Here is a 17,226-nt window from a genome sequence, read left to right as displayed (position 1 = left end):
GAAGTCTTGCTGTTAGCAACAACATGGATGGAGCTAGAAAGTATAATGCTAAGTGAAATCAGTCAGACAGAGAAAATACAAATACCATATGATTTCACTCATACGTGGAATTTAAGAAACAAAACAGATGAACAAAGAAAAAGACCAAAAAACAAACAAACAAACAAAAAACCCAGACTCTTAAATATAGAGAACAAACTGGTGGTTACCAGAGGGGAGCAGAGGGGAGGTGGGTGGGAAGACGGATAAAATAGGTGAAGGGGATTAAGAATACACTTACTGTGATAAGTAGTGAGTAATGTATAGAATTGTTCAAACACTATTTGTACACCAGAGACTAATATAGCACTGTACATTACTTATACTGCAATTTAAAAATAATAATTAAAAAATAAAAATATTACAGAGATTCCATTTATACGACATTCTCAAAAAGATAAAACTACAGTGTGGAGAACAGATCAGTGGTTGGGCAAGGGAAGTGATAACGGGATCTCACGGGAGGTTTTAGGGGAGATAATGGAACTGTTCTGTGTCCTATTGTGGTTACACAAAACTATACATGGCTGTGGAAATTCATAGAACTATACACTTTTAGTATATAATAATCTAAAAATTAGAAGATTGCTTTATAAATCACATAGACTACATTTTTTTAGGTCTTTGTCCTTCATTAAAGGCTGTCCTTGGTAGAAACTAAAAGAACAGTGGAACAGATCAATGAAACTGGGAGCTGGTTCTTTGAAAGAATTAACAATATCGATAAACCCTTGGACAGACTTATCAAAAAAAAAAGAGAGAGAGAGAGAGAGAAAGGACCCAAATAAATAAAATCATGAATGAAAGAGGAGAGACCACAACCAGCACCGAAGAAATACGAACAATTTAAGAACATATGATGAGCAGGCGCCTGGGTGGTTCAGTTGGTTAAGCGACTGCCTTCAGCTCAGGTCATGATCCTGGAGTCCCGGGATCGAGTCCCACATCGGGCTCCCTGCTCAGCAGGGAGTCTGCTTCTCCCTCTGACCCTCCTCCCTCTCGTGCTCTCTCTCATTCTCTCTCTCCCAAATAAAAAAAAAACAAAAACATATGATGAGCAACTATATGCCAACAAATTAGGCAATCTGGAAGAAATGGATGCATTCCTAGAGACATATAAACTACCAAAACTGAAACAGGAAGACAGAGAAACCTGAACAGACCCATAACCAGCAAGGAAACTGAAGCAGTAATCAAAAATCTCCCAACAAAAAACAGCAGCCCAGGACCAGATGGTTTCCCAGGGGAATTCTACCATACATTTAAAGAAGAATTAATACCTATTCTTCTGAAGTGGTTTCAAAAAATGGAAAAGGAAGGAAAACTTCCCAACTCTTTCTTTTTTTTTTTTTAAAGATTTTATTTATTTATTTGACAGAGAGAGACACAGGGAGAGAGGGAACGCAAGCAGGGGGAGTGGGAGAGGGAGAAGCCGGCTTCCCGCAGAGCAGGGAGCCCGATGCAGGGCTCGATCCCAGGACCCTGGGATCATGACCTGAGCCAAAGGCAGACGCTTAACGACTGAGCCACCCAGGCGCCCCTTCCCAACTCTTTCTTTGAGGCCAGCATGACTTTGATCCCAAAACCAGACAAAGACCTCACCAAAAAGAATTACAGACCAATATCCCTGATGAACATGGATGCAAAAATACTCACCAAGATACTTGCCAATAGGATCCAACAGTACATTAAAAGAACTATTCATCATGACCAAGTGGGATTTATTCCTGGGCTGCAAGGGTGGTTCAACATCCACAAATCAATCAATGTGATACACTACATAAATAAAAGAAAGGACAAGAACCATATGATCCTCTCAACAGATGCAAAAAAAGCATCTGACAAAGTACAGCATCCTTTCTTTATTAAAACTCTGCACAGTGTAGGGATAAAGGGAACATACCTCAATATCATAAAAGCCATCTATGAAAAGCCCACAGTGAATATCATTCTCAGTGGGGAAAAATAAAAAATAAAATAAAAAATTAAATCTTTAAAGAAAGAAAGAAGGGAAACTATAGAACACTCATGAAAGAAATTGAGGAAGACACAAAGAACTGGAAAAACATTCCATGCTAACAGATTAGAAGAGAAATTATTGTTAAAATGTCTATGCTACTTAGAGCAATCTATACATTCAAAGCAATGCCTATCAAAATACCATCAACATTTTCCACAGAACTGGAACAACAATCCTAAAATTTGTATGGAACCAGAAAAGACCCTGAATAGCAAAAGGAATGTTGAAAAAGAAAACCAAATCTGGTAGCATCACAATTCTAGACTTCAAGCTCTATTACAAAGCTGTAATCATCAAGACAGTATGGTACTGGCACAAAAACAGACACACAGATTAATGGAACAGAACAGAGAAGCCAGAAATGGACCCTCAACTCCATGGTCAACTAATCTTCCACAAAGCAGGAAAAAATATCCAATGGAAAAAAGACAATCTCTTCAACAAATGGTGTTGGGAAAATTGGACAGCCACATGCAGAAGAATGAAACTGGACCATTTCCTTACACCACACACAAAGACTCAAAATGGATGAAAGACTTAAATGTGAGATAGGAATCCATCAAAATCCCAGAGGAGAACACAGGCAGCAACGTCTATGACCTCGGCTGCAGCAATTTCTTGCTAGATACATCTCCAAAGGCAAGGGAAACAAAGGCAAAAATGAACTATTGGGACTTCATCAAGATAAAAAGCTTCTCCACAGCAAAGGAAACAGTCACTAAAACCAAAAGGCAACCAACAGAATGGGAGAAGATATTTGCAAATGACATATCAGATAAAGGGCTAGTATCCAAAATCTAAAGAACTTATTAAACTCAACACCCAAAGAACAAATAATCTAGTCAAGAAATGGGCAGATGACATGAACTGACATTTGTCCAAAGAAGATACCTAAATGGCCAACTGAAAAAACATACAAATCAAAACTACAATGAGATACACCTCTCACGAGTCAGAATGGCTAAAATGAACAACTCAGGAAACAAATGTTGGTGAGGATGCCGAGAAAGGGGAACCCTCTTACCCTGCTGGTGGGAACGCAAACTGGTGCAGCCTCTCAGAAAACAGTATGGAGGCTCCACAAAAAGTTGAAAATAGAGCTGCCCTACAACCCAGCAATTGCACTACTGGGTATTTACCCCAAAGATACAAATGTAGTGTTCTGAAGGAGCACCTGCACTCCAATGTTTATAGCAGCAATGCCCACAAAGCCAAACTGTAGAAAGAGCCCAGATGTCCATTGACAGATGACTAGATAAAGAAGATATGTTGTATATATACAATGGATACTACTCAGTCATCAAAAAAATGAAATCTTACCATTTACAATGATGTGGTTGGAGCTAGAGGGTATTATGCTAAGCGAAATAAGCCAATCAGAGAAAGACAAATATTAGATGATTTCACTGATATGTGGAATTTAAGAAACAAAACAGAGGATCATAGAGGAAGGAAGGGAAAAATAAAACAAGTCGAAATCAGAGAGGGAGACAAACCATTAGAGACTCTTAATCATAGGAAACAAGCTGAGGGTTGCTGGAGGGAAGGGGGGTGGAGGAATGGAGTAACTGGGTGAGGGCACATGATGTAATGAACACTGGTTATTATATAAGACTGATGAATCACTGAACTCTACCTCTGAAACTAATAATACATTATATGTAAATTAATTGAATTTAAAAAAACAGTAAATCTTGCTTAAAAAAAAAAGAAAAAGGACTGTCCTTGCATAATGAAATTCTCATGAAGTAAGGCTATGCAGGATTAAAGCAGTGTCCTTTCTATCTTGTTCCTTTTTATCTATTCTTATTTTTCTTTCCTTTGGAGGGAGGCCTCTAAATGAATTCAAGGATGTGACATTCAGTAGGATAAGAGATTCCAACCAGAATTTTGTCTCCATCCACTAAATGTTCTCAACTTTTTCTTCCAAGACCTTTTCTTTAAGATATTTGGAATCCAAAAAAGAATCCCAAGATCCTTTTTGTTTCTTTTGAAGACTCAAAACTAATCAAAATTTTTTATTACCTAAAAGTCTCTATTTCAGTTAAATTCTTCAGCCCATTTCACTTTGATAATTATTTAAAAGAAACAAAGGTCATTTAAAAGTATTTAGTTTTAGGGAGCCTGGGTAGCTCAGTCGTTAAGCGTCTGCCTTCGGCTCAGGTCGTGGTCCCAGGGTCCTGGGATCGAGCCCCGCATCGGGCTCCCTGCTCCGCGGGAAGCCCGCTTCTCCCTCTCCCACTCCCCCTGCTTGTGTTCCCTCTCTCGCTGTGTCTCTCTCTCTCTCTGTCAAAATAAGTAAATAAAATCTTTTAAAAAAAGGTATTTAGTTTCAACTAACTCAGAGTAGAGTTTCCATTCAGTGGTGTTTCTAGGAGTAGAAAACAGAACATGAAAAGGATTCCAGGGGATGGGGTGCATGTGTGTGCACATGCACACAAGCGCTCACATGTGCACGGACCCCCACACGCACGTGCATACAGTGTCTGCCACACTCTCCAAGCCTCCGTATCCTCATCTATAAAATATGGACAATGTTAGTACTTACCACAGGGTTGTGAGGAGGATTCAGTTAGAATACATGAAGAGGGCTTAGCACAATGCCTGGTCATATGAAATGTTGCTTTTGTTTTCAATAGGAACATTTTTCTTTCAATACTAGATGATTAAACACTACAATAACTCTGTGGAGAAATTGAAGAAGAATCTAGAAATTCCTAATGACCCTCCATTTTCTCCAGCTAAAAATTACCTTCAGGTAGTATGCAGGAATGTAGTATATTAGTTTTTGATTATCCAAAAAAACATATATATGTATGTGTATATATATACACATACATATATATATGAAATATGGCAAAATATTAACAAGTTTAGAATTAGGGTAATGAGTATATGGTGTTTGTTGTACTATCCTTTAAACTTTCTGTCTACTTGAAATTTTTCATAATTAGGAAGTTGGGGAGGTCGCCTGGGTGGCTCAGTTGGTTAAGCGACTGCCTTTGGCTCAGGTCATGATCCTGGAGTCCTGGGATCGAGTCCGGCATCGGGCTCCCTGCTGAGCGGGGAGTCTGCTTCTCCCTCTGACCCTCCCCTCCTCATGCTCTCTCTCTCTCATTCTCTCTCTCTCTCTCTCAAATAAATAAATAAAATCTTTAAAAAAAAAAAAAGAAAGTTGGGGAAATTAAGCTAAAAAGCATTAGTCATCAACAACTTTTTCATTAGTTATTAATTAGTAACTAATTAATTACTAAAATGCTATACCAAAAAGGCCCGTAAGGAATGGTTTAAAAACAACAGACGGGTCTCTCTCTCGTAATAGTCTACAGATGGGCAGGGCCCTCTAGGGTGGGGCAAGGCTCTGCTTCATGACTGGTTAGCTCTGCCGCCCTCAACCTTTGGCTTCTGCCTCTGACCCAGGACTGTTGTCACAGTTGTTGCCATGTCCAGCCAGCAAGAGGCAGGAAAGAGGAATTCCAGGCATGCTCCGAAGGCACTGACCCCTAAGTCACATATTTCTTCTCTCATCCCATTGACTTGAACTTATTTATGCCACCACAAGTGTCTGCAAGGGAGGCTGGGATATGCCACCTGGGCAACCACGTGCTGGTGCACACGGCCAGCTAAAAGTTGCAAGGCATTGGCAGAGAGGAGTTCTGTTACTGAAAGAAAGATGGAGAGAATAGGGAGGCAGGAGTTTAATGTTAATGGTTCCAATTTTAATTTATTTTTCTTCTTTAGAGCAGTTTTACATTCAAATAATATTCTTGTCCTTAAAATGTATCTCAAAATGAATGATTTCAGGAGGTAAAGGCTTCTTGGGCACATCTGTTGAATCATTTCTCTAACACAAACCAAGAAGTGAAGAGGCAGCAGCCAGAAAAATATTCTAAATTAGATCTTTTCCAAAGTAGCTATAATAAAATCATACGAACACTAAGAAATATTTAATGTACACATTAACTTCTTTCTTTACCTTACAGTGAGACAATTATTAAACTTTGTTCTTACTTTTTCAGTCATTTGAAGTTGATTTGAAATTATTTGAAAATCATAAGGGTCATTCTTTACTCATTAACTGTTAGTATCCTCGACTGAAGTCCATGTGAAATCCAATCAGGTGCTAGTGTAAGTAGAGGATGTCGAGTATCTCAAAGAGCATTAAGTAAAAATCAAGATAAAAGCATTTTGCTTTTATATTTAATGAGGTTCTTCATCTAGAGAATGCTTTCCACTCAAAGCAAATGGGCTTTTTCCTGGTGTGAGCAGAAGGGGAAGAGTGGTCCCTGCTGCCGCAGGGCAAGGTTCAGGCTGGCGATCAGCTCTCTTCTAGGCCACCCATGTTATTACCTACTGATGTCCCTCCCTGGAAGTGTAAGGGACAGAAACCCTCCTCAGACAGCCTATGTATGTAAGGGAATTTATTGGCTTCTAGGTGGGAAGGATACTGGCATAGCTTTTAACATCAAAAAAGAGCTACAAGAACCCTCAGGTACTGACACTGGAGTTTCCAGGATGTTCTCTTTCATCTGTTTGCTTCAGCTTCTATGTGCATATGTGCAGAGGGCTTCTAATAAGGGGGGTGTGGCCACCTCATCAAAAAGAGCTTCTTAGGGGGGCGCCTTGGTGGCTCAGTCATTAAGCGTCTGCCTTCGGCTCAGGTCATGATCCCAGGGTCCTGGGATCAAGCCCTGCATCAGGCTCCCCACCACGGAGGGCCTGCTTCTCCCTTTCCCACTCCCCCCTGCTTGTGTTCCTGCTCTCGCTATCTCTCTGTCAAATAAATAAATAAAATCTTTAAAAAAAATTTTTTTTAAAAGAGCTTCTTAGGGTGCCTGGGTGGCTGGCTCAGTCAGTTAAGCATCCAACTCCTGATTTCGGCTCAGGTCATGATTTCAGGGTTCTGAGATTGAGTTCCGCACTGGGCTCAGTGCTGGGCGTGGGGCTTGCTTAAGATTCTCTCTTTCGGGGCACCTGGGTGGCTCAGTCGTTAAGCGACTGCCTTCAGCTCAGGTCATGATCTCAGGGTCCTGGGATCGAGTCCCATGTCGGGCTCCCTGCTCAACAGGGAGTCTGCTTCTCCCTCGGCCTCTCCACCCTGCTTGTGCTCAAATAAATAAATAAAATCTTAAGAAAAAAAAAAAAGATTCTCTCCCTCTCCCTCTGCCCTGCCCCACCCTCCTCTCTAAAAAAAGAAAGAGCTTCTTTATCCTACAGTCCATCTAGCAATCCCAGGGAAGGACCCTGATTGGATCTGATTGGGCCATGTGCCCACACAGCCTCAGGGAAGAAGGTGGTGGATAGGAAAGCTGGCTAGAAAGGTGGTTGTCCACTACACCCTTTTCCTTCCCAGACTTGAATGACTTTGACAACCCCAAGCTGGGATGACCCAGGAACAAGTTCTGTGAGTAAGCAGGGGTGGTGTCTCTCCACATGTTTCATAATCTCTAACTCTTCCAAGTGGTATTAGGGCTACACTTCTGCTTGCAGTAACTTCCTGATCCTCCTGCAAACCTGAGACACACAAGGAAGACAAGTCCTGAATGTGGCATTCCACGTTTTTACTGCTTTATAAACTATATTTTTTTAGCTCTTCTTCTACTCTGTCCATCATAACACTTTCCATGACAACACCATGTCTTATGATTGCTGGTGTAATTCTGGCTTCATTCTTTCCTTTTTGTTTTTAAGACACTGACAGTGAAAAATGGAAGCCAGAATGGTAGGATACCCTAAAAATTCAACTGACTTGTCACTGAGTCTCATGTATTTGAAATGGGTCACCCATTGAGAATGATTCTCAAAAGTTAATAGATTTTATCAACAATGGCATTAGATCTGCATTCAGACCTTGGTATAATTTCCTCCAATTTTATAGTGAAAATATCAGAAAAAATTGAGAAGCTATATGAATAACTGGGCCATGTATCATGGAAAATTTCTCCCTATTGACATAGAGAAATATTCAAAATAGAAAAGTGAGTTGTACACATCTATGTGTGCATATGCAAATACATATTTAGAGAAAGAAACACAGTAAAATATGCCAAATTTTAACAGCGGTATCTCTACAAGATAGGATTGTGGGTGGGTTTTGCTTTTTATCTTTGCCAGATTTTCTACACTGAACATGTATTATTTTTGTAACTGAAGGAAAATTGTATTTGGGAAACACACAAATCTTTGACCTTAAGTCTACTCATATTTTTGCAGCTGTGGGTAATATAGTGTGCAAAGAATGAGATAAGATACTTGGGATCCAGTTTGAGACCAGCTGTTCCCTGACCTTGCACAAATCCTGTCTTCCTTCTGGGCCTGGGTCCTACCTCTGTCGGATGAGGGTTTATAGTAGATGATCTCTCAGGACTGGTCAGGCTTCAGACTCCTACATTCTAAGTTATGAGAACATTGCAATTTGAACTGTTGGAAAAGCTATTAATTAAAGTGGAGAGTAGAGTGGGGGAGGCAATAGCATTGCTGAAGATGTATTAAGAGTCATATGGTAAAAAAGAAAATAAAAGTGTTTGTTCTGAAATCTTTTTTAGACTTACCTACCATGCTAGGTATTCTGTCATCTTCTAATATTTGAAATTCACATTTGGTGGCTGCTCACTTATTAAAACTTATCTAAAAGTAAATTACTATGAATATCATATCATTCTAACACCCATATTTTATTAAGAAAATTCTCATTGAGTATATGAGAGTTGGCCTCTCTCTATTGGCTGGCATACAATAAGGAATTTATTACAATATTTACGTTTGACCCTGTTGCTGATGAGGAAGGAAAGATCCAGGCAGCCAAGTGCTCCCAGGCATCCCTGCCTTCCTATTTCTCTAAGTCAACATTGAGAGGTCATCCAAGAGTAAATGCATTCTTTATGCATGTGGGAAAGGGAGCCAGCAGTCAGGCTTAAGAAAGGAGCCCAGCCTGGCAGTACTCACCAGCCCTTCCTGCAGCCACAGGGCCATATCCTCACTGACCAGGGTCCCAGTGCCAGGGAGAATATGCCATTCTCAAATCCAGCACCCAAAGAATAAAGCTGTCAGGTTCCACTGCTTGTATTAAATTCAATACTTCTGGTGAATGAGAATCAAAAAGAAAAGGATTTGAGGGGCACCCGGGTGGCTCAGATGGTTGAGCGTCTGCCTTCGGCTCAGGTCATGATCTCCAGGTCCTGGGATCAAGTCCCATGGCTAGCTCCCAGCTCAGCGGGAAGCCTACTTCTCCCTCTCCCTCTGCCTCTCTCCCTGCTTATGCTCTCTCTCTCTCTCTATCTCTGTGTCTCAAGTGAATAAATAAAATCTTTAAAAAAAAAAAAAAGAAAAGAAACTGATTTGAGATCTGATATTTGCATCTGGTGAATACAAAGGGGCCAATGGAATTGTCACCACCATAGCTATGTCTGATTTGGGACCACGAAGGCTCTTATTGAGGCAGGACCCACTTGTTCGCTTAAACTTGCCCAAGGACTCCAGTAACTCAGCGAAAAAGAAAGAACTGCCAACACATGCCTTTCTATGCAACATGCTGAGGGCTGCTTCTTCCTATACAAGCAACGTCATAAACGGTGGTTAGATTCCATGGTAGCATATTAAATCTAATTTAATAAAGTTTTTGTATGCTTTGTATATTTGCCATGAAAACCAGTAGAAAATACTTTTGTATTTTATACACTACAGTTCAACAAACCTATGGGTTAACAAACTTTTATCAGACCAGCCTGGGCATCTGACTTCTATACTTTTTTTTTCTAAGTTTTATAATTGTAGCTCTTGCATTTAGGAAAATATAATCCTAGTTCCTAACTACCAATATAAGTGAACTTCCAAGAAATAAACTCTCTGTAAATTGGGAAATTACTGTGCTTTTTTATCTTTTTAAATTTTATCTTTATCTTTGTTTATCCTTGTTCAGATTTTCGTACCTAAAAGTATGTGAGCATATTCTAATATGTCACATTATCAGTATTAAAGATGCCCTTGTAGGGAAATCTCATCAGGAATCCAAACATCCACCTGTTGAGTTGCTACAATTTTCTCCCTGAGATTTCCTTGCATTGACTTATATGCCTTATTTTGACTTGTTACCTTGGCAAAGACCATGTCCTCTTCACTCTGAGCTGCACCAAGGACATTGTCAGCCCTCAGTAAATATTTCACAGCAAAAACACCCACAGTTTATCAAACAGTCTGCAGAACGAGCTGCTCCAGTTGCTGAGCATTCCCACTGGGTCAGGCAGAAGCAGTTTGTAGCAGGACAAGGAGAGTGGCCTGCCTGACCCAGGAGGACCCTCCAGCCATTCCCTCAATATAAACGCAGTCAGAATTGTGACTCCTCTGTGCAGTCTATTTCTACGTGAAATGGGTGTGAGGTGGCCAGTGAAGCACATTTTCTGCTGTCTGGATCCCACCTAACACCAAGAAGAAAGATGGAACCTTTAATGTATTTCTACTCTACTTTGTTCCCCAAAGCATGATCTCAACAGGTTTCTCTCCCCAGAGATATCATTGAGGGCCCAGACATGTACACAACCAACCTGTCAATGAGGAAAAGGATGTGCCAAGAAGCTACTAAGAGTTGTGAAACAGAGGAGCTCATTCTTACCGGGAGGGGCGGGGGTGGGGGAAGAAGGGAATGTGAAGAGTGGCTCTGAGCTGGTCCTTGAAGGCTTTTAGGATTTTGAAGTGAAGCAGGGAAAGGACATTTCGGGCTGAGTACAGTCTGTGCTAGATCAGAAGGACAGGAAAGCACCCATCTTTTTAACTCCTGGTTGCCAATCTCTTTTGTTTCAGAGGAAAGCTAGCCGGCATATAAAAGCTGAGGACAGGAACAAAGTCACCAGCAGGAGCATTGGACTGGACACGGCCACATCACCACCAGCAGAGAGCAGAAACCTGGCTGAGGAGAGCCTCCTCTCTCCTTCGAGAGAATGTTGGACGAAGGACAGGAGGCCACCACAGTACAGCAGCTTCTCTGGGTTCAGCAGCAGTGACAGTGTCCTACGGGAATTAGACGACGGACAGTTTGACCAGGAAGACGGAGTGACTCAAGTCACTTGTATGTGAGCAATGAAGTCAAGTAACAGAAGGCCCTGTAAATAATTATTAAAATAATTGCCAACTGACTTTATTGTATTACTTTATCTGCATTTACGTAATATTTTTAATTTTTCCAGACTCTGGCTTTCCTCTAATCTGCATAAACTTGGGCTCAACCTCCCAGACAAGGAAGAACAACCAACATATTTGTAAATTTAGAATCATGTTTACACTTCTCTCAACTAAAACATCTGTTTAAACAGATGTTTCATTAGGTTATTAACCAATAATCTACTTCAGTTTCTCATGAATGTACAGGATGTACTTTTCTTTCAGTTCCTGATGAGAAGACTAAATATATCAACCAATATTTTGCCTAATTAGGAAGTTCTCAGGAAGTCAGAATCTTAGTTAAGGTAAAAAGCAATCTCTATCTCCCTTTAAATCCCCCTCTTTCATATACATGTAAAGGGCAAATTAATGAAATACCTATTTCCTGAATATAACAATTCAAATTTTGTCTTTTTAACGATGACATGTATATACAAAGCCAACTCCTGTTTGTTAAAATATTCTTCAAAAACATCCTTTTTGTATGTCTTTGCTTTTAAAGAAAGGGTCACCATGTTACCAACCCCGTACTGATTTCATTGAGCTTAAACTTTATTGCTTCTAATAGCCCAAAAATAGAGCAAAGCAGCATCCCTTAAAATTCAACATGAAAAGAACCCACAATCTCAACATTTAAAAACCTTAGTAGAATGAAAGAATTTTCTTCACCTTAAATTGCAGGAATAGAAAGGTACTCATAGCTCCATGTGTATGGAGACCCATCTGTTCCGTCTCTGCTTTTCTTGCTCTGCTAATAGGGATGGCTCTGCCTTGCCCAGCCTTTAATAGGTAAAGATTAAAATTCTACGTAATAGAGGATTTTCATCTATCTATGAAAGGCTTACTTTGAAATTTGGGAATCTTCAAGTGAAATACAACTGACTTCGCTATTGATGAATTCAGCCTATTATCGATTTTTATTAGCATTGGTGTTGACATTATCATTTGAATAATAAAATGACATTTGTTATTGGCCATTGTTTTTTTTTTTAACACAAATGCTCATAATATGTTTTGTACATATGACAGATAATGTATTACATGTTATCAAATATACAGTGTGACTAAACCAGGAAAATCTCCATGAATTGTTGATAAGATCAACATGGAATTATTCCACTTCTACCATGCAGAAGCATTACCTTTATAAGTACAAAGGAACTGAAGAATATTTTGTTTAGTATTATTCCATGGAAATAGCTATCAGCAATATCTGCAGAAATGTTTTTTTGTTTTGATTTTCAGATGAACCTGAGTCCCATATTCAAGGGTTGGTGAGTTTTGGGTAGAAACAAGCATTACTTCTGGAGCCCACAAAATGCCACAAGTTATGAAACACAGGGAATGTTCTCAGAAAGGTCAGTGATCCCAATGCCAAGATCTACAAGAGACTTCTGTGTCATTTTGTCAGTATACAAAGGGATTTGAAGTATTAAAAACTGAGATAGAAATTTCTATTTCTAATTTAAAGGAAAACTCAGGAATATATTAAGCACTTAATTTTTTAAATTTGTGTTAAGCATCTTTTTTTTACAGTTTGCTTTTAATCTAAGTGTTATTTCTTCTTGTTAAAAAAAAAATTATGGGCGCCTGGGTGGCTCAGTTGGTTAAGCGACTGCCTTTGGCTCAGGTCATGATCCTGGAGTCCCTGGATCAAGTCCCGCATCAGGCTCCCTGCTCAGCAGGGAGTCTGCTTCTCCCTCTGACCCTAACCCCTCTCATGTGCTCTCTCTCATTCTCTCTCTCTCAAATAAATAAATAAAATCTTAAAAAAAAATAAAATAAAATAAACTTATTATAAAAACTTATCAGTTATATCCTCCAAAACCTATTTTATAAGCATTTACTCCAACAACTACCCTTAAGTTACATGGCATATCTGTATTACAGTGAATAAATAATGACCAAGGGGTTCTAGAGCATCTTAAATATATATAAGTAGCTCTGAGTCTACTCTTTAAAAAAAAAAAAAAGTAACAAAACTTGGACTCTATATGCCTAAGGAGTAAATGTGACTCATCATTATCGGTCAACTGTATATTTGGTTCTTTTCATAACACTATGTAATTCTAGAGGCCCTGCCATATGAATTACTAATACCTATAAATTATAATGAAAAAGTTAAATTATAATGAAAAAGTATTAAGATCATAGATGTTGGTGTCAAGTTCTGCCATTCTCCTTGGTGCAGTATCTCCAGGACTTCTGTCTTAGGTCTTAATGACCACCTGTTAGTTCCTTCCCGTTTGGATTGAATGTCACCCTGTTATCTTCCATGGGCAACATTTAACACCTACTCCCCAGAGAAATCACCTCTGAGCTGATGAACAGCTCTATCAATGTCACAACTTCCTTCAGCATAAAATAAATGAAAAAGATAAATGGGCTTTCAAGAATCTTCAGACACCCATAAAAGCAGGAGGCAGAGCTATTGTCAATCCAAATCACAACTATCACCAAATTATTTATCAGACCAGGTGTTTATATATTTGAATATAAATGTACCAGATGCGTTTTCATTTCTTTCATTCTGGAAGAGCTGAGAGGCTGTCTCATTTTCCTAGCCTTTCCTCACTACCTTGATTCCTCACCACCATTCCTTCTGGGCTAGAAGGACTGTGGCTCTTTCAGCATCAGGCTAAAAAAGATTCCCTTCTCTCAAATCCTCAGGGCCCCAGAGTATCCCTGCATGGAAAGACTAATCAACTGAGAATTCAAATGGAATAGGTGTTAACAATGGAGAGCATCTGTCACTAAACATGTTAAATCAATTTACTGGTGGGTATGTAGGAAAGCTAGCTAAATGCAAACTATCAGAATTTAGAGTACATTCATTTAAATAATACTTGTTGTGGTGATTTATCATACCTTGAGAGTGAAATTTATTTTTGCAATTACCTAACGTTTATAGAGCCAGTTCTGACAGGTGATTAATTCTAAGATGTGTTTGAGGTGGAAAATTAGTTAAAACTCTAAAATAATGAGCCTGGTTTCTGCTATGGTCATAAACTTTTTGTGAAGACAATTCCAAAAATGGATTCTGAAAATGTTTTGAGCATTAATATCATTGTATGTATAAGTATCAAGGTGATTCTTTGTAGGCTTGTATCAACCAGCATTCTTAGTTGGAAGCAACAGAAGTTGACCTTGGCTCATTTAGCATTAAGGGAGTTTATTTCAAAAGATATCTAGAATTGGACTTCATCAAAATTTAAAACTTCTGTTCATTAAACTCACAGTTTCAGAAATGAAAAAGCAGAGTGCCTGTGTGGCTCAGTCGGTTAAGCGTCTGCCTTCAGCTCAGGTCATGACCTCAGGGTCCTGGGATCCAGCCCCATGTCAGGTTCCCTACACAGTGGGGAGCCTGCTTCTCCCTCTGCCTCTGCCTGCCAATCCCCCTGCTTATGCTCTGTCAAATAAATAAATAAAATCTTTTTCAAAAAAAGAAATGAAAAAGCAAGCAACAGACTAGGAGAATATGTTTGCAAAGTACATACCTGACAAAAGATTCATATCAAGAATATATAAATGGCTCTTATAAATCAATAACAAAAAGACCCAGCACCCAATTATAAATGGGCAAAAGGCTTAAACACTTAGTGAAAGAAAATATAGAGACTTCTGCTTCCAGAAAGATGGAATAGATTCCTCCCATGAAGTATATATATCTAAAAACCCTGAACATTATATATAAAACAAACATAAGATGACCAGTGTCAAGTTCTTTGGTTTTATTTTTCTTCACATATCTCAGACTTGAGACCTGAAGAAGCCAGCAATCTAGAAATGCCAATGTTGCAGATCAAAAAACCCTGACAAAAGCCTAGCAAGATGGCAAATATTTAGACAATAGCCACTCTGCTCCAGCCAAACACCACAGAAAAACCTACGACCTCACGCTTACCAAACCAGTACAGACTGAGTGGGAAGCATCGATTTCTACCCTTACAGGTCTATATGAAGGGGCCCCAATACCCTGGCTAGGCTTGTGTCAGAGAAAGACAAGCCGGGAACCATAATTTCAACACCACTTGTCAGTAAGAGCCCCCCAACCCTCACCCTAAAGTGTTAGTGGGGATCATGTAGGAAGCTTAGACTTCACCCCCATCCAGTAGTAATGAGGCGTCTCTCTCCCTCCCCATTGTGGTGGTGTCTGAGGAGGCTTAGGGCAGAGTCAGGACTTCAACTATTGTCCAGTGGTAATGAGGCCACTTCCACAGAGGTGTCAGTAGAGACCATGTAGGCAATTGGAACTCCCAACCCCGCCCATCAGTGGAGAAGAACACCCACCCCTCTCAGGTGTCAACAGAGGTTGAGTGGGGAACTTGGTCTTCTAGCTCCACTCAGCACTGAGCAGGCAGTACCCCCTTTCCTGCACCGGAGTCGTGTCAGAAAAAGCCAGCTAAACACAGATATATATATATATATATATATATAAAATCCAGGATCTCATAATATGAAAATATCCAGTTTCAGTAGACAGTTATTCATCAAACCACGAACTAGAAAGATCCCAAGCTAAATGAAAAAAGACAAAAAATAGATGCCAACAATATAGAGACATCAGAATTAACTGTAAAAGTATTTGGAGCACCTATGATGAAAATACTTCAACAAACAATTACGAATGTGCTTAAAACAAATGAAAAAAAATAGAAAGCATCAGCAAAGAAATAGAAGATATAAAGAAGAACCAAATGGAAATTTTAGAACTGAGAAATGCAGTACCAAAATAAAAAGCTCAGTGGATAGGCTCAACAGCAGAATGGAGAGGACAAAAAAAAAAAAAAGACTATCTATGAACTGAAAGAGCAATAGAAATTACCCAATCTGAACACAGAAAGAGGGGCCCCTGGGTGGCTCAGTCATTAAGTGTCTGCCTTCGGCTCAGGTCATGATCCCAGGGTCCTGGGGATCGAGCCCCACATCGGGCTCCCTGCTCCGTGGGAAGCCTGCTTCTCCCTCTCCCACTCCCCCTGCTTGTGTTCCCTCTCTCGCTGTGTCTCTCTGTCAAAATAAAATAAAATCTTCCAAAAAAATGAACAACAGAGAGAAATAGACAAAAACAAAAAAAACAAACAAAAACCCAGCCCCTTCAGGGCTTTGGACTGTAACAAAACAACAAATGATGTAATATTCCCATCATTAGAGTTCTGGGGGTAGGATTGGAGAAAGGGAATGGGGTGGCTGAAAATTCCCAAATCTGGTCAGAGACAAACTAAGAGATTCAAGAAAGTGAAACTAATCTTTAGTGATGAAAATCAGAGTAGTGGCTGCTTGTGGGGTTGGGGTGGGGGGTGACTGCTGACTTGGTCCATTCGGGCTGCTGTAACAGAATACCACAGACTGGGTGGCTTGTAAACAATAGAAATTTACTTCTCACAGTTCTGGAGGCTCAAACTCCAAGATCAAGTTGTCAGCAGATTCAGTGTCTGGTGAAAGCCTCCTTCCTTGTTCATAGATGGCTGTCATCTTTTTTTTTTTTTTTTTTAACTTAAATTCAATTAACAAATAGTGTATTATTAGTTTCAGAGGTAGAATTTAGTGATTCATCAGTTGCATATAATACCCAGTGCTCATTACATCAAGTGCCCTCCTTAATGCCCATCACCCAATTACCCCATCCCCCCACCTCCCTTCCAGCAACCCTGTTTGTTTCCTATAATTAAGAGTCTCTTATGGTTTGTCTCCCTCTCTGATTTTGTCTTATTTCTCCTTCCCTTCCCCAATGTTCGCCTGTTTTGTTTCTTAAATTCCACATAAGTGAAATCATATGATATTTGTCTTTCTCTGACTCACTTATTTCACTTAACATAATACCCTCTAGTTCCATCCATGTTGTTGCAAATGGCAAGATTTCATTCTTTTTGATGGCTGAGTAATATTCTATTGTATACATATACCACATCTTCCTTATCCATTCATCTGTCAATGGACATCTGGGCTCTTTCCATAGTTTGGCCATTGTGGACATTGCTGCTATAAACATTGGGGTGCACATGCCCCTTTGAATG

The 17,226-nt window shown here is 39.6% G+C and overlaps 1 protein-coding gene across 1 annotated transcript in view; it reads left to right on the top strand.

Annotated features, from left to right (window-relative positions):
- The window catches only part of RFTN2 (raftlin family member 2), a 66,655-nt gene extending 55,480 nt beyond the window's left edge, over positions 1–11,175 (top strand). The window contains exon 10 of the mRNA XM_044913372.1: positions 10,856–11,175. Coding sequence (XP_044769307.1) covers positions 10,856–11,128 — 273 coding nt within the window. The 3' untranslated portion in view covers positions 11,129–11,175. The remainder of the gene's footprint in view (positions 1–10,855) is intronic.
- The last annotated feature ends 6,051 nt before the right edge of the window (positions 11,176–17,226 follow it).

The sequence above is a fragment of the Neomonachus schauinslandi genome, chromosome 3, assembly GCF_002201575.2.
Source record: "Neomonachus schauinslandi chromosome 3, ASM220157v2, whole genome shotgun sequence".
NCBI classification, from domain to species: Eukaryota; Metazoa; Chordata; class Mammalia; order Carnivora; family Phocidae; genus Neomonachus; species Neomonachus schauinslandi.
The sequence above is the reverse complement of the archived record's forward strand: the minus strand, read 5'-3'. Positions and strand labels throughout refer to the sequence as shown.